The 17,663-nt window shown below is 37.2% G+C and overlaps 3 protein-coding genes across 4 annotated transcripts in view; 2 read left to right on the plus strand and 1 right to left on the minus strand.

Annotated features, from left to right (window-relative positions):
• Window positions 1–5,973, plus strand: part of KRAS (KRAS proto-oncogene, GTPase) — a gene marked incomplete at both ends in the record, with an annotated part of 28,694 nt that extends 22,721 nt beyond the window's left edge. Inside the window, one exon of one of the 2 annotated variants that reach the window (XM_084255031.1) lies at window positions 5,857–5,973. In XM_084255031.1, coding sequence (XP_084111157.1) covers window positions 5,857–5,973 — 117 coding nt within the window. Of the gene's footprint in view, window positions 1–1,527; window positions 1,648–5,856 lie in introns of those variants that run through there. The other variant, XM_084255032.1, reaches the window with a different exon arrangement.
• A 5,235-nt stretch (window positions 5,974–11,208) lies between these two features.
• Window positions 11,209–11,580, minus strand: ETFRF1 (electron transfer flavoprotein regulatory factor 1; the record flags this gene model as incomplete). Its single annotated transcript, XM_084254576.1, has 2 exons — window positions 11,209–11,446; window positions 11,530–11,580. The coding sequence occupies 2 exons, from the start codon at window positions 11,578–11,580 to the stop codon at window positions 11,225–11,227; spliced, it is 273 nt and encodes a 90-aa protein (XP_084110702.1). The 3' UTR covers window positions 11,209–11,224.
• Window positions 11,581–16,514: 4,934 nt separating this feature from the next.
• DNAI7 (dynein axonemal intermediate chain 7) overlaps window positions 16,515–17,663 on the plus strand; it is a gene marked incomplete at its 3' end in the record, with an annotated part of 61,551 nt that continues 60,402 nt past the window's right edge. Inside the window, exon 1 of the mRNA XM_084255814.1 lies at window positions 16,515–16,527. Within this exon, the coding sequence (XP_084111940.1) occupies window positions 16,525–16,527 (3 nt within the window). The 5' untranslated portion in view covers window positions 16,515–16,524. The remainder of the gene's footprint in view (window positions 16,528–17,663) is intronic.

Below are 17,663 nucleotides of genomic sequence, written 5' to 3' on the forward strand. Positions count from 1 at the left end.
GTGATGTCTTTTGCCTGTAAAAATCAAACCTTGGGTGTTAGCTTTCTTCAGTTAATCCTTCAATGACTGATTTTCTGTGCCTGATTGAATTTAAAACTACAAATCATATTTTAGATGCATACAAACTTTTCTGGATCCATTTGGTTCATAGGAAGACTGATGTTACCAGTCAGTCCTCATAATGAGTGATTCATTCTTAAAAGAACAGATTAAATTTAAAATTAAATGTGTAATAAAGTGCAGCAGCTTTTCTAAACTCATTTTTCCTTTAGCAGAATGTACACGATATTTCATCTTTTAATATATACTACATGTACATTAATATTTGTGAGCATTTCTCTTTTAGATGTAAGTCTCTACTTTGGTGGTATGTTTTTCTGTACAAATTAGCATGTAGTTAACTAAATGCTGCATCCCCTTTGGCTACTGCCTAATTTCCTGGACTGGAAATGACATTAAAATGTTTGACAACCTCATTATGGCCATATATGATTACTTTTCCTGCCCTAGCTTTCTTACTTTGACCTTAAGCAAAAGTCCATTTAGAATATTTAAATACACTAGAAAGTGTGAAGCTAGTGATTGGATACGGATTGAAAAATTATTTTAAGATTTGTTTCAAGCTTTTTATTTTCAAAATATTTTCTTTTTGAAAGGGCTTATTCCTGTGTGATTCTGGCTCTCAGAAATGTCCACATTTCTTATTTTTCAATAGGCTTTAAAAAATTGCATTTGTAAACTTGTTTTTCGTTATTAAAGCTTATTTTTTATGTTAAAAAAAAAGATTTGTAATAAGGATACAGTGCACTACTGCTGTTTTGTATGTGTATTTTAAGCAATTCATGATGTTTTCATGTCATAGTAAATATCCCTAAAGTGCAATTTTTATTTACATAATCTAATTTTCCATCCACGAAAGTCCCATTTCAGCTCCCCTTATAGAACCTGGAAATTGACTGGACAGTGTTGGAATTAAAGATGGAACTTTAGATTCCAGTCTCTTGATCCAACTTAATTTTGAGGGGTTTTCTTTCTTTTTTTAAACAAAGGTTGAACATACCTTTTGTACCATATTTCTCCTCATACCCCACACAGGGTGATGATGGGAGGTAGGGGCGAGAGGTAAGGAATCATTAGAACATAAATGATTTATTTTTCCTAAGTCAAAGAAATAATTTAAACTTCAGTTTAGGCTTTCATTAATCCCATAACTAGCAAACTAAAATGATTGCATTACATGATACTAACACATATACTTAGGTTTTTCATAATCTACCCTAAATCCTAATTTAAATTTAATAAAATTTTAATTTCATTGCAAAAGAAATTCGACTTTAAAGAACAAACCAGGATTAAGCTCATATTTCAAAACTGCATCCCTAGATTTATTCGATCAATCTGATTATCTTTTTAAAAAAAGATCTCAAGTGTAAAGTTCATAATTTTAAACTTCTTGCACATGGCTCTCCCAATAAATTATCATTACCACTGAAACAAACTTTAAAGAAGTTGTGTTTTACAATGCAGAGAGTGGAGGATGCTTTTTATACATTGGTGAGAGAGATCCGACAATACAGATTGAAAAAAATCAGCAAAGAAGAAAAGACTCCTGGCTGTGTGAAAATTAAAAAATGCATTTTAATGTAACATGGTAAGTTCAGCATATTCATCTTGGCAGAAAGCAAATTATCTTTCCAAGGTAACAAAGCAGCACCCATTTTAGAAATACATAGGTTTGGTATTCTGATGGGAAGTGTGAAGAGATAAGAAACTTGTAGTTCGTTTCCATAATTTGCACATTATTTATTTACCCTAATGAGAAAATTGGGAGCCTTGAGATGATTCCTCCATCCCTCTTTTTCACCCCATTTTGGATGGCTCACAGATCCTTAGGACATGACATTCTAACTCTTATTGCATCAGTACAGGAGCTGTCATTCTTGCTGGGAATTCTTCTCAAGAAGTAAGTAATTTTGGTTGAAAAAATAATGGTAAATAACTGACTCTTTGAGCTCTGATTTAAATTTTCTGTTAGTAAAAATAAGAAATGAAAAAGTTACTGTGAAAAGTCACCCCATTTGGATGAGTGAGAGAGCAAGTATTTGCTTCTGGAATGGCCAAAAGTTAAAAAAAAAAAGTGGGGGGGTGCGTTTCTTACCTTCTGGAACACTTAGTTTCACTATTCTATATAGGGTTGATGTCTACAGTCATCAAAACTGCCTCAGTTATAAATGATTACTCATTAGATTAAAAGTAAATGTGCAAATTTGGATGGCTCACAGATCCTTAGGACATGACATTCTAACTCTTATTGTATCAGTACAGGAGCTGTCATTTCTTGCTGGGAATTCTTCTCACATGATTTACCTGTTGTTGCCCTCATTCACAGTGCAACTAGAGAAATATAAAGAAATGTCATCCTCTTACTTTTAAATCCAGTCACTAACTTTGTTACCTATGGAGGAAAATCTCAAATTTCATAGCATATTATAATGTGGCTTTTAACACCTTCCTACCCTTCCAGCCATGGCCTTATCTCACAAACTCCTTGAGTGAATTTCTTTTGTTATATAAATAAGCAGCATGTTACAGCTTACCTTTCCCTGAGTCTTGGATATTGCTCTTGCTAGAAAGCCAGTATATTTATTTCTTACTTTTACTAATTAGGTAACACCTTTACCTGACTCTCCTATCTCATCTTTTCTAGGATCTTTTTTTAAGCCCAGAGTCTGGGCATATGCCCTTCCTGTATATTCCCAGGGTGCTGTTCTTCACTTTTGGATGCTTATCCAGTTATAGTAACATAACCTCCTTCATTTTTGATTCCTATATTAGACAGTAGGATCTTGGAGAGCTAGAGCATGTATTTTTAATCTGCATGGCCATTGCTTAATGAAGGTTCCTGGCACATAGTAGTGACCTGGTTGGATTTATTGAGTTGAATTTCTCAATTTCCTTTCTAAATCAATCCATGTTAGATTTGGTCTTGCTCAGGCAGTATTTCATTCAGTAGATGCCATAAAATTGATGCCAAAACTTAAGATTTAGATGTATATTGTTTATGATCTATCATGTTCTCTGAGAATTTAAGGTCCGAAATACGTATTTTCAAAAGTATAAAATGTACATCTGAATTGTAGGATCAGTCACAGTAGCTATACGATCAGATTTAGGTTATGGTTTTAATTTTTTTCCTCCTTTTATCCCATGATTAGATGGGATAAAAGATGGGTCATATGTAGAGCTATTGAGTATAAAATGTTTTATTCTTTAATTCTCATTTAAAATGAAGTTGGAAGCATATACTAAAATTTCTGGTTTGTGCAAATATTTTTAGTCCCTGTGTAATGTGAATTTCAAATAATTAGTGGGATACTACTTTTGTGGTGTGTGTGTGTGTGTAACAACTAGTTCATATATGAAGAAAAGAATTCATTGCCCTGTTTTAACTTATTGTAACATTTCCCTAATCATGGAAATAATTTAAATAAGATTATATAGTATATATAGAAATGAGTCAGTGCAATATGAACGGCAATTATGTCAGAATCTTAGAAGAATGTAATACTATAAAATTGTTATTGTCTCCTAAATGCTTGTTTTACCTTAGAATGTGTTTTTTCTGTGTCTAGCCCATGGTTTTGCATTTTAGTTTCATTGCCCTTTTTTGTTTCATTATAAAATACATTTGAAATTGAGTAGATTGCTTTAGGATTATGGGTAGGGAGTTTGATTAGATCCTCTTTTAATATTCCACCACATTCTAAGGATTTATGATTAAAAATTAGTCAAGGGTTGGTGAGTATAGAATTTTCTTAATTACGTCAGCGGACAATTTTAACTCTATGTGCTAAAAAGATTAGCGTGAAAGTTTATGTATATTAAGCCTTGCTTATGTGATTGTGAACTGTCTTACCAGATTTTGCTCTCCTTTGGGTGAAATGAAAGCATGCATTTATATTCTATCAGTAATGATATCAGAAAGCAATGTTTACTTTTTTATGTTAAAAATTGTATTGTTTGGGGGGGCCTCTACTAAGGATTTTATTCACTAGTGTTCACATCATTGATGCTGATTTCTATCCTACTTTTTGTTTTAATGTGAGCAAGTTTTTCATTCCTACTGTTTACTTTTTTTAAAAATTAGTGAAAAATTAGTTTTAAGTGTAACCTGAATAAAAATGCACTGAATTGTGTTACTGTTTCGAAATATTAATTGTAAAAGATCTTGTTGCAGTAAAGAGAAATCATATCATTGTTAAATTCGTAACTTATTTTCAAGATAATATAATTTAATGAAGGTGTTTATGTGAATTCAACAGAGGTGGTTATCACTTAAAACCAATGTTAATTGCTCTTGAAGTGATATGATTTAAAGTTTTATTTGTGGGTGCCTGTTGCTAAGACTCCTAGTGTTTAAGTTTGAAAGCATCACTAGGTTAATAGACAATGTATTTACTATGCATTTGAACAGTTTTAAAAATACAGAGAGGATCATATTTTTTCTTTAATTTTTTATTTTGCCTTTATATTTCATTTGCTTAACGGGGATCTAAGAATTGATTTATGTTTGCATCTTGTATAATTTAGGTGTTGCAGAGTTAAAAATCTACTGTCACACCATTTCCAGAGTGCCATTTATCACATTAAGAATTGTTGCTGTTGTTGCTTGAAAATTACCTTGACCTGAAATTCACTCTTGCAGCCATAACTGATTTAGATACCTTGCTTTGTAGATATGACTAGATGGAAATATCTTTGAACGTACTAAAGCATTTGGCTTTATATGGCAAGCTTTTGATTACTTAAAACACTAAAAAGAAACTAAGACAATAGGGAGTCTTCTCCAAATTACTACATCACCATTTAAGTGATATATCTCATTTTCAACAAGTCATATATATTTTCAAATTACTGTGTTTTGTGTTGCAGTTATTTTAAATTTCTTTTTTTATTTTTATTTATTTATTTTAAAGTGGTCCAGATTCAGTTTCTCTTGTATTTTTTTTTTTAACTTTATTTATACAAGCACTGGGTACAGTCAGAAGCGCGGGAGGGTGAGAGAATTCACCAGAGCCAGAGCAGGGAGCAGAACAGGCAGAAGGACTGAAGCACATTGCTGAGGGGACCAGTGGGCGGCAGGAGAGGTCTGCATGCCATGTGGGACCCTCGCCCGGCGGCTGGGATCCAACCGGCGCTGCAAAGGCTGCAGGCAGCTTCGCAACCCAGCGCTCAACCACTGCGCCACTGGGGAGGCCCTAAATTTCTTTTTTATATGATAAGTACATAAATTGAAACTTATGCTTGCTTAACATATTATTTGAAAAGTGTATATTTGAATACTGTTTACTTTTTGGTCATTAAATGAATTTAATGGATTTAAAGTAGTATTGAACCAGATTCCAAATATTGTTTATTGAGAATTTACGAAAATAGTATGTCTTTGCGTAGCTTATAGCTAAAGTCTGGAGACTCAGGGATATTTACGTGTAAATAACATATTCAGCAGATTAACACACAAATCCATTTGGATGTTGGTGACTGAGTTGTCCCAATTTGGGAAAATTAGTTAGCAAACTTAAGTTTTGTGAGAAAGTCTTTTGTTAAACTTATATAAGATCCTGTGCCATTGATTTTTATATCCTTTTAGGGGAATCAATGTTTCTACATACAATGTTGGCAAAATATCCTTGAAGACATTTAAGACTCCTAAAAGTCTCATGTACATTCAGTTGCTGCCTGGAGAGATATGTAGAATGTCCTTATTCTTTCTCAGTATTAATGTCCCCCTCCTGTTATCTGTGTATCTCAAAGGATCACGTATATTCACATTATAGTACTTGTTATGTTTTTCAGGGTGTTGATGATGCCTTCTATACATTAGTTCGAGAAATTCGAAAACATAAAGAAAAGATGAGCAAAGATGGTAAAAAGAAGAAAAAGAAGTCAAAGACAAAGTGTATAATTATGTAAATACAATTTGTACTTTTTTCTTAAGGCATATACTTAAGTAAAAGTGGTAATTTTTGTACATTACACTAAATTATTAGCATTTGTGTTATTAGCATTACCTAATTTTCTTTCTGCTCATCCGAACTGTTAGCTTTTGAATGCTTATTTTAAAATGACAGTGGAAACTTATTCCTCTAAGTGCCAGTATTCCCTATGTTTTGGTTTTTGAACTAGCAATGCCTGTGATAAAGAAACTGAACACCTGAGATTTCCATCTTGGGGCTTTTGGTGCATGCAATTGATTACTTCCTATTTTTCTTACCAATTGTGAACGTGTAAAGCAAACTAATGAAGCTTTCGAATCATCCCTCTTCTGTGTTTCATCTAGCCACATACATGGGTTTCTAACAAATTATGATTTCAATTGAGAGTTCATGAGAGGCTTTACTGAAACACTGAGGGAACATGAATTTATGGGCGTTCTGTAGCTTCTTCAATTTGCAACCATTCATGTCAGTAGTTTGTCTCCTTTGACAAATGTAAAACACTGTTCACCAAGATTTTCTCCCTATTTGTCATGGTCACGCTCCCCAAAATACTATATTTTTTCTATAAAATAGGGAAAAAATGAATAAAAAACACAAAGCAATGGAAACAACTAAAAGGCTGTTTCTTTCCACATTAGATCAATTCTAATTAATATTGTAAGTCTCTTTTGTTGTCAAAGCAAACCCAGTATGGAATGAGTGTTACAGCAGCCATTTTGGGGCTATATATTTACTTGCTCCCAAATTTTTGTAGTAATCAAAGGAATTTTAACGTATAAAAAATCGCATAGGAATTAAATATTGTCTCCCTATTTCAGATTCTTTCTTAGCATAAATTTTAATCTTTTCTTGCACTTCAGCCTATAAAAATCATAATTTTAATTCTGGTAGTGATGTTACAGATTATTTGGGCCAGTTGTTTTTGTAGGTGTTGAGGAGAGCACTGTTGTGAGGCCAGGCCCTTGTGAGTGGCGGTGAGAATCGTGTTGTCTGGATGCATCCCTGTGCTCCTTTGGGGTTGTCATGCATTGGTTGGTCAAAAACGGGGACCAGGTGAGAGTTTGGGTAGCTTGGCAAGATACATTCTCATTGGTGGTAGACGTGCTGATAGATCAGGAATAGCACTTTGGGTTTTAGGAAATTTTTTTAAAAGAAAGAAAAAAAACTCAAAAAAATTATTTTAAATGAGATTTGGGTTAGGGGGTGCCAAGATCAGGTTTTTTTAAACCAGGAAGTGAGAATGTTTTAAAATTTCTAGTATCGACTAGTTCTCTTAGCTCTGGCTAAAGTAATAATAATTGATAAATACTTTACAGGTCTGGTTCATATTTCAGAATATCTCTTGCTTAAATAGATAATATTTAAATTACTCTTTCAGTGCATATAAAATGCTTCTTATTCTAAAATATTTGAAGTGAGATGGTATGTTGAGGTGAAAGTATCACTGGACTAATAGAAAGGTGACTTAGGTTCTAGTTCTTTTCACAATTCCAGTTTTCAGCAAATATCTATCCATTTCTTCATGTTAAAAGAAGTCATCTCAAAGGCTGTATCTAGCATTACAACTATGTGATTTATGTTCAGTTTACATAAGGATACACCCACTTGTCACTCAGCACAAGCCTGACTTTTTACCTGTTTTATCTTTCATTGCTAGCCTTGTGTAAGAAGTGAAGCTTAATTTTGAATTTCTAAGGACTGTTTTCAGGACTGTTCTCTCCCTCATGTTTCATCCTGTGTGCCTGCTCTTCTGCATGCCCCATGACTTGATGCTTTTTAATACTTCTGATTCCCTTAACCTTAAGATTTATAGCTGCTCTGGATAACTCTGTGGTGTTCCATCATTACATCAGAATGCCTTCCATCTTAAGGCCTCAGGCTTCACAGACTCTGACAGATACTATCATGGAATTCACCCCAATAGCTCATTGGTTGTGGTGGCTGGAGCAATCAGTCTTGGTCCTTTGAACAGCATCTCTTTGCTCCTTGGTCCATTAGTCTAAGTAGGAATTTTTAGACCTGCTCTGAGTAGACATTACCCTATTCAGTGGAAAGAGAGTTGGATCAAGGGAGTGCTGACAGAACTCCTTATGTAATGTCCAGTGAGGACTAGTCCTAATACCAATGGGACATTCCATTGTTATAATAACAAATCTTACAGTAAAAAGATTCGGTTCATAAAGCTGTTAGCAAAATTCATTTATTCAGCTGATTTTAGTACCTACCAGTTGCCAGGCACCAAGGATATCCTGGTATCCCCTAACAAGGACATTAAGTCCAATGCTTAAGTAGTGCTTTTGTTCTAGAGCAGTCTGTAATATCTTAGTGAGGCATTTGGCCCATGATCCAGAGATAACCTAAGGAAATTTTAGTTTTTTAAAAAAGAGATTCGGTCTTCATGGTTTCTTCAGGTTTTAAAATAATAGTTTTGCTGTGATAAATCACTTCATTGTTTTAAATGAATAAACTTGATTATATTGTTTTTTATTTGGCATGACTGTGATTCTGTTGGGACAATTATAGTACATATTAGTTGTTTGTTGGCAAATAATATTAAAATTCCTAAGTGTGTAATATTCCAGTTGGTCTCGCTGTATGAGTAATTAAAATAGACTTTTAAAATTAAATACTGAATTCTAAATTAGTTTTGTTTATCTGGATATGAATACATAGGTGCCTGAGGTAATTCAGAGAAGGAAATTTCTATGGTAAAATTCAACATGACTTCTTGAAATGCTATGCTAAACTAAAGGTTAATACAATATCTAGATGTAAGGTGTTAAGATTGGTATAGTACTGCCTCTTGTTTCTACACAAGAGAAAAAAAGGCCATATTTCAGGAATTACAGTGCATACTGAGGGGCTTTTTATGATTCTTGAATTTTTGATGTAGCTGGGCAGTTTTTTTTTTTTTTTAAGGCAGTGGTTATTATCCTTTATTATATGAAATTTGAATGACTTGACTAAAGGTTTGTTTTTGAGGAGACTTTTTAAAGGGGAGAGATAATCCTAGATATAACAAACATTATCTAATTTTTACAGCCTTAAAGATAAAAATCCTTGAAGTTGAAAAAAATTACTAAATTATTTAGTCTTAGACATTAACCTGTTTGTGGATGAATGTAGAAGAGTATAGTATAATTTGATCAAATAGTCCCAAGTAGGAATTCTAGGCTCTGTTTAACTGAGTCACACTGCATAGGAATCTGGAACCTAATTTTTGTTATCAAAACCTTTGGCCCCATTGCACAGTTTTGTCCTAATACATATAGAAACTTTGTGGGGCATGTTAAGTTGCAGTTTGCACAAGTTCATCTCATTTGTATCCCAGTGAGTTTTTTCCCTAACCATTTTTTTCCCAAATACATGGATTTTTTTGTAGGCAATAAAAATTATCATTTCCATTTGTCCAAAAGTAATAATTTCTTGGTAATTACATATTAATAATTGTTTAAAACCTCATAAAAGCTGAATTTATATTTAATAATTTCTCAGTAATTACATATTAATTGTTTAAAAGTTCATCAGTTACTTTAAAGCTGAATTTATATTTAGTAACTTCTGTGTTGCTATTAGGTAGTATGAATTGTGCATTGAGACATTGAATAGCATTCAACTAGTAGCTGGAAGTTCCTTCAGAAAATGGAAATTCTTTCTAAAGATATTCTCACATCAGTTAAGTGTAGTCATAAGTAAATTAACATTTGTTTTAATTTAATAGTTTTAAGTACCAGCTTGGGATGGTAGGCAATTTAGGAAAAAAGTCATTACCTGCAGAAATGTCAATTACAGAGGGTCTCCCTCCCCATAGAGCTAAATGGGTTATGTAATGTTTTATCTGAAAGTTTCCTATTCCACTGTCTTGTGTTTTCATGTTGAAAATACTTTTGCAGTTTTCCTTTGAGTGCCAATTTCTTACTAGTACAATTTCTTATTGTAACATGTTTACCTGGAATGTATTTTAACTATTTTTGTATAGTGTAAACTGAAACATGCACATTTTGTACATTGTGCTTTTTTTGTGGGACATATGCAGTGTGATCCAGTTGTTTTCCATCATTTGGTTGCGCTGACCTAGGAATGTTGGTCATATCAAACATTAAATTTAAAAATGACCACTCTTTTAATTAAAATTAACTTTTAAATGTTTATAGGAGTATGTGCTGTGAAGTGATCTGAAATTTGTAATATTTTTGTCATGAACTGTACTGCTCCTAATAATTGTAATGTAATAAAAATAGTTACAGTGACTATGCTAGTGTGTGTTTCTTGCTGGAAATTTTAAACATTTGCCCTGTGACTGGGATAGAATAATTTATAGCTGTAGATTATGTATCAATAATCTTGTTTTCAGTTAGAAAGTTACTTTTTAACTTATAAAATATATTTTTAAGTTAGAAATATTATGAAAGATGCTGTAAACATTATGTTAAGGTGTGTTTCACTAAACTTTAGATCCATTGTTACATTAATGCATTTAGAAGAAGATACAAAAGTTGCTTTTATGACAAAATAGAATAGCATTGTTTATTAGTTTTTAATCACAGAAGGTAGTTGATACAGAACAGGTAATCTTTGTTTTAAGGCCCAAAGGGAGCCAGCAGTGAAATTAATCATGGAAATAAGTGAATAGGTACATATGTAATACCAATCACATTGGCAATAATAGCAAGCAATTCTGAGATCAGAATTACTCTTGCTCCATACACGCTATTCTTTGTCACTCTACTTAAATTATTACCAGGTGCTATTTGTTTTGTAGTGAACCTTGAATATGTGCTGCTTATGTACCAAAGTAGTCCAAAAAAAAAAAAAAAAAAAAACTCTTTCAAAAGGTAAGAGGAGTGACTTTTCAAGAAATTATTTTGCTTTGTTAAATGTATATGAAATGCCATTCTGTTATCAGTAAAATGGAGAAACAGGCTAAGAAAAATTGGCAAAAACCTGTTAAGCTAAATTTAAGTGCCATTTTCATTCAGAATTGGGTGATCTTTAATTTATAATTGGCATTTGTCAACAATATAGCTTAAACTTCTATTTTAAAATAAAAGTTGAGTATAAAGTGTTGCTGAGAAAACTCACTGTGAACAGAAGCTGAAATCTTTATCGGTTAGTAAGGCCATCAGGTATTTTTTGCGGTACATGTGTACCTTGCTATGTGAAGTCAGATTTAGTTTTATAATATTTGCTATGAACAGCTGATTTTCAAATCATAGTTACAGCATTCAGTTGGTTTTGTTTACATCTGAATAATAGCGCTGCTTCATAGCTCTGTATTTCCTAAGGAAGTATAAGGCTTCTAGCTCTTTCATTACAAATTCACCCCGTTTAATAAGTTCTTTTATCTTCTCTGGGTCCTTCACATCTTTGTTTTTAAGGAAAACATTCTTCAGGCGCCTTTTAAAATAGTCTGCTCCTTTTGGATAGTCTCGTCCAAGATACAGCAGCTTAAAAAAGAAAGATTATGTATTTTTGAGCATCCCATATCACATAATAACATATATAGAAATTTGGCAACACAGGTACTTACGTTTTTGTAAAGATTCAGTACTTCTCCTCTTAAAGAATTGGCCATTTTCATTTGTCATAGAATGTATCCTTTTATACATAGCATACCTAAAGGAAAGGAAAAATTTTTGCATATAACTACACTGTAGTCTTTAAAAAAAAATTTATATACTAGAAAATTAACTTTCATTCAACAAATATTAATTGAGCACTGTTGTGTTCCAGGGATATAGCTATGAACTTGTCAGGTAAGATACCAGCACTCAAAGATCTAACATCTGAGGCAGATATAATACACAGGGTAATTAGGAGTTGTGTGTGACAAGTCTTATGAAGGAAATAGGATAAGGGAAAATGGGTTATTAAGAGTTATTTTAGCTGTACCTCCTTTTCTACCAGAGTGGAGTTAGAAATACAGAGTGGAGTTTCTACCAGAGTGGAGTTAGAAATACATCTGAATCTCAGCTGCATAAATGGTGTACAGGATACCTAACCTTTCTGAGCCTCAGTTCCCTTATAAAGGAAATTGTCTTCACCCTGCTCTCAAGGCAAGGCCTGTCCTGCTTAGAGAACCTCGAGAAAAGGCCTGATCAAATCCTGAAGGGTGCTATCCTAACAAAGGCTAAAGAGTAGCAGAAACTGGGTACAAGTCAGCGGATTCACAACTTATTTCACATCCATTGTTATGACTGGTAGTGAAGAAGCCAAAAGCCCAACCGCCCAGCCCAGAAGAGGCTCCATCCAGTGATAAAGCTGGTGTTTGGATTTTCCATTTTAAAGTTACTTTTTTTTTCCCATTGAGGTTAGCATTTGGGGAAGGCACTTTTAAGTATCCTTTTCAAGTATCCTTTTTAAGTATCCTGTATCCTTTCCATCTTGAAAGCCTTGAAAAGCCTTTCATCTTGCTATGCAACTGTAAAAAGAGCACTAATGAAAAACAAATTGGTATTAGGGAGACCTCATTTGGACCACTTGGATTGCTCTGAGCTAGCTGGAGACCAGCACAAAGGTGTTCAAAATATTCAAATATTAGAGTAACCTGGGATGAGGGGCAGGCAAAAAGGGGGTGACTAGAAAGGGACCAGGAATCCAGAAGGTGACTGATAAAATGATAGATGATTGTGGTGATGGTTTCAGAGGCGTATTAGATAGATAGCCACTTCTATCAGGTATTTATACTTTCAAGCGTAGTCTATTGTATGTTAATTCTACATTAATTTTTAAGAATTAGTGTAGATATGCTAGCAAACACTAAAAGTAGGGCTGGGAGACACTGAGGTACATGAGGAAATAAGAGATCTACACCATAAAACTCTCAGAGTAGGTGGTTCAACCTGCTGCCATTTTTTCTTCTGAGTTAATACTAGCTCTTGCAATTATCTATTTTTCTCCAAATTCTTTTCTGCTTTTTTTTTCCTTTGAATCACTTCTGAGTTTCTCTTCAAAGTCTAGTAATTCTTTTTTGTCTACACTTACAAGTGAAAGGGGAAAAAAAAGTTCAGAGCTGGGGCCTCCCTGGTGGCACAGGGGGATAAGACGCAACCTATGAAACTAGTCACAGCCACTGCAGCACAAGTTCGATCCCCAGCCAGGAAGCTACCGACAGCACAGGAGACCTCTCCGGACTCCCCTGCTGCTCCCCTCAGCAGTATATTTCAGTCAGTCTGCCTATTCTGTTCCCCACTCTGTCTCTGGTGAATCCTCTCACCCTCCACAGTTCTGGCCTCTACCTCAATTCTAGTATGTATAAATAAATCTTTAAAAAAAAAAAGTTCAGATCTGCATACATCATTGCACCTTCCAGACTTTGAGCTTCACATAGAGTGATTGTGTGGGTCTTTTACCAGGGGACATCTTCATGTCAGCATGAACTGGTCAGATTCCTCCAAGAGTCTTCCATCTTCTAAAGTCTTGCCTATTCAACTTTAAATAGCTGGAAGAGGAATGGAGCCTTGCATTCAGCAATCTGTACCCCATCTCACTTCATGTCCCCTTTGTGGCTCTTATGCACTTTGTAGTCCAACACCCCGGCACAGAGACATGTATTATTTTGTCCAGAAATAAATCCAGCAGTTAGTGGAAGTTACTGGCAGTCACTTATAGGTATTCCTCAAACAGCTCTCACATACTTCAGTCTCCATCTCCAAACAGGATCCAGTGCCTTTTGAGAAGTAGGCAGTAGATACGGGGTTTTTCTGGTGTGCTAAGCCACATTCATCTATCTGTTTTGCAGCTCCAAAGTTTTACTGCTGTCATGTCCTCTCATTTTTCCAACTGATTTTTATATCGCTTTACTGAAGATTAGTGGATTTTTGGAAGAGTGAAATTAGATGGGTGTATTTAACCCAGTATACATTAACACCTAATTTCATTAAAACATTACTAGGGGAGGGCCTCCCAGGTGGCGCAGCGGTTGAGCGCTGGGTTGCGAAGCTGCCCGCGGCCTCCGTGGCGCCGGTTCGATCCCCGGCTGCTTCCCGGCCACAGGAGGAGGGTCCCACATGGTGCGCAGACCTCTCCTGCCGCCCGCTGCTCCCCTCAGCAGTGTACTTCGGTCCTTCTGCCTGCTCTGCTCCCCACTCTGGCTCTGGTGAATTCTCTCACCCTCCCGCACTTCTGACTGTACCCAGTGCATGTATAAACAAAAAAACAAACAAACAAATAAAAATAAATAAATAAAAACATGCCTCTATTAAAAAAAAAAAAAAAACATTACTAGGGGAGTTGTGGGGAAGGGGAGGTTAAGTAATTTTCCATTGAAGAATGACTTAAGAACTATGTGCTTTAAAGATAATTCTAAAATAGATGTAATTTCAAATTGTAAATTTTTAGCTTGTTTCATTCCTGGCAAAGAGCAGTTTTTTTTTTTTTTTTTTTAAATCACAATTTGTAATCTCTGAAAGTTTTTAGAGCTATGGCTTAAATTGTCCTTTCTAGTCACTCAGGAAAAAAGTAACTGATGTGGCTAGGGTAAATAAGTCTCATATTCTGATGTTAATATATATGAATTAAGGCAGTATATATTTATTACTGTACACTGACATTCAGGCGTTTATGTAGCTACTGGGAAAACAAGATCTTCCTAGGTTCTCAATTCATGAGCAATTTAAATGCAGCAGGGACCTGAGGCTGCTGCTTAACCCTTCATGAAATCAAGGCGGTTACTAAAGAGATGTCCTCCATCATTCTGAGAACTTGGGTATGTATGGTTGGCACAGGGATGGAGGTCTACTCCTCATTTTTAGCGCTTTTCCTATGACTGGGCCAAGGAGTTAAGACTTAATCAAATTCAGTCCTGGGTTGAGAACCATCATTTTATTAGGGGTTGTGGTACCCCAAATCGTTTAGTCAGGAAGTTCAGGTAATAAAAAGCTGAATGAAATGGAAAGAAAAGCCATGCACTATTACTACATGTGGGTTCTGGTAGACTTAAGTGAAACACGTTTCACCAAAGATGTCTGAAAAGCTTACTCCAACACACTTGCCTGCACCAATGGGATATATGTAGATCAGATAGAGGCAGGTCTAGATGCCAGATTTTATGAGATGAAAGCAGGTGGTCAGATCTGTTCAAAAAGGCGTGTATAAAGGAGAGAAGGGGAAGCGGGCATGCTTACACTTGCACAGTTCATAAAACAAGTACTGGAGGAGAACCAAGCTCACAGATGCAACCATTTGCAGCACCGTGATCCCTAGAACTGTTCAGCGAGCTCTAACATCCGCAGCAATTTCTTTCCTCCGGAGAGTGGTGGGCACTACAGCGCTTGAGCCCTGGATGCCCACCCAACATTTTAAGGCAATTTGGTATTGCCTTATTGCATCTCCTTACGCCCATCAATGCTACTTGAGTTGTCTGAGGTTTAATAATAATAAAAACCAATACTTTGAAAACTGTAGTTTCTGTAGAAGAAAATACTGATTTGGTACTTGGTACTTCCATACTAAACAGTTTCAGAATCCTGCATGAAGTCCACAACAAGATGTTATCTTGCTACCCGGGATTTGGCGTTGGGATGTCCTCATTGTCACAACCTGGTTTTCTGTTACAATGGGTTTAGTACCGTTAGCCCACAAAGATGAGCTCAGTAATACTAATTTGCTGATAACATAATCCATAAAGTGGGACAGGACAGAGTTATTCCAGGAATGGATTTTGGAGATAAGAAACGGTGGCAATAATTTGACATTTTAGGTTCGACGTCCTAAAATCAGTGACAGTTCAGCTTAATTGCCTCTAGTTCTCCAGTTGGTCTTCGTCGCCAGCGTTTCCTCGCGTGGGGCAGCACATCTAGACTGTGACCTTGGGCGAGTCAGGCGCTGCGCTGCGCGACCTTCATCCGTGAGGAACACGTTCCCCAGGAATTGCTTCCAGTCCTTTCTAGTTTTTGTTTCGAGCTGTCTTAAAGCCTATCCCTCCACAGAAAGGAAACAGAACCACGGGCAGAGGGAAATCGGAGGTCGGTCTTTCGAAAACAGCACATCCTATCGGAGCCAATTTACCTCTCCGTCTCAACTGCCAACGCAGCCCGACCCCCCTCAGCTCGCCTCAGCGGCGGAGGCCCCGGCGTCAGTCACCGGAGCCGAACGCGACGCCCGCGACCCCCTTCCTCGCGAAACCCCCACGGGAAGATTCACCCCGAGTCCCCCTAGGAAAGCAGCGAGGGAGCCGGGCCGTCCCCGCGCCCGCAGCCTCTCCCACAGCATACTTCACCGCCTCGGCCCAGGGATCCGGCCAACAGCCCGCAGCGCCCGGCGGCGCCGACACTCCCGCACTTTCCGGCGCGCGCACGCCACCGCCGTAAAGCAGCCGAACGCTCCGCGTTCGCTCCGTCAGCCCCGGAGCAGCCAGTCAGCTGGGGGGCGTGACGCCACGCGGAAGCACACAGCGCGGCTGCGCGAGCCTGACCCGCGCCTGCGCTCTTCCCGGGGGCGGGGCCGGTTACCGTGACAACCCTGAGGCGTTAGTCAACAACGATCTGAACTCGGAATAGGCGCGCCACGGGCGACTTACCTCAGCATGGTGAGACCCGCAGAGGGGCAGCGTGGCGGGCGGGCGTTTGTCCTCCTTCGCCGGTGTTGACTGAGGAGAGCCTGTCGTGTTGTGGAGGGGTGCCGGTCGGGAAAAAGTCCATACCCGTCGCAGGCCTCGGCCTTCCAGGCCGGGTCACCAAACTGGTGGGAGTCCCCGAGCGATTTCTGCAAACCGAGAGTCCCAAGTGCTAATTTCTTGCTGCAGCTAAACTTAAAAATTAATTCCAACCTAGTCACTTGCAATGATGATAGACGTTCCCGTTACACTGCCTTTTCATTGCTACTTGGCACAAGTGTGTTTTTTGTTCACTCTGCTTTGAAGTTATTTTAGGTGGTTTTTTGTGGAGATGTGAATTTCATTGTGATTCAGGGTACTCACCCTGCCCTGAATTACTAAACACAGTAAAGCTTTTCATTTTGTTTAACTGCCGTTGCCATGTCCTTTTTTTTTTTTTTAAAGATTTATTTATTTATACAAGCACTGGGGTACAGGCAAGAGGCGCAGGAGGGTGAAAGGATCCACCAGAGACAGATCGGGGAGCAGAACAGGTGGACTGATGAAATACACTGCTGAGGGGAGCAGCGGGCAAGACAGGAGAGGTCTGCCGGACCGTGTGGGTATCTCCCTGGCCGACCAGGACGCAAACCGGCGCTGCAGAGGCTGCGGACAGCTTTACAGCGCTGCGCTCAACCGGCTGCGCCACCAGGGAGGCCCCAATACCATGTCTAAAGTACACTCGCCATCCGCTCTTCTCCCATTTTCCTAAATGTGCTTTCAGTCATCTACAACTAAAGTCCTGGGAGGTGGAAAATATAATTTGTTATAGATTTAATTCCTCAATTAAGGGAACATATGCTGTGCATTCTTTGTTCTTATCACAGTGCTGGAAGCCAAGAATACCAAGATGATTATCATAACCCCTCCTGCCTTTGAGAGACACATTAAACATTTCTTGCAATACAGCTGTGTAACTGCAACAGTTGAAGCATCTACCAGGGAACGAGAGGAAGTTGAGGTGGGTGGGGGTGCAGGAAGTGAAGGGCTTTTCAGACTGTGTTTTGAAGTTTGGATATAAGTTTACCATGGAACTGGGAATAAAAAGGGAGTGGAGCATTCCCGTAACG

Source organism: Talpa europaea (genome assembly GCF_964194135.1).
Source record: "Talpa europaea genome assembly, chromosome: 15".
NCBI classification, from domain to species: Eukaryota; Metazoa; Chordata; class Mammalia; order Eulipotyphla; family Talpidae; genus Talpa; species Talpa europaea.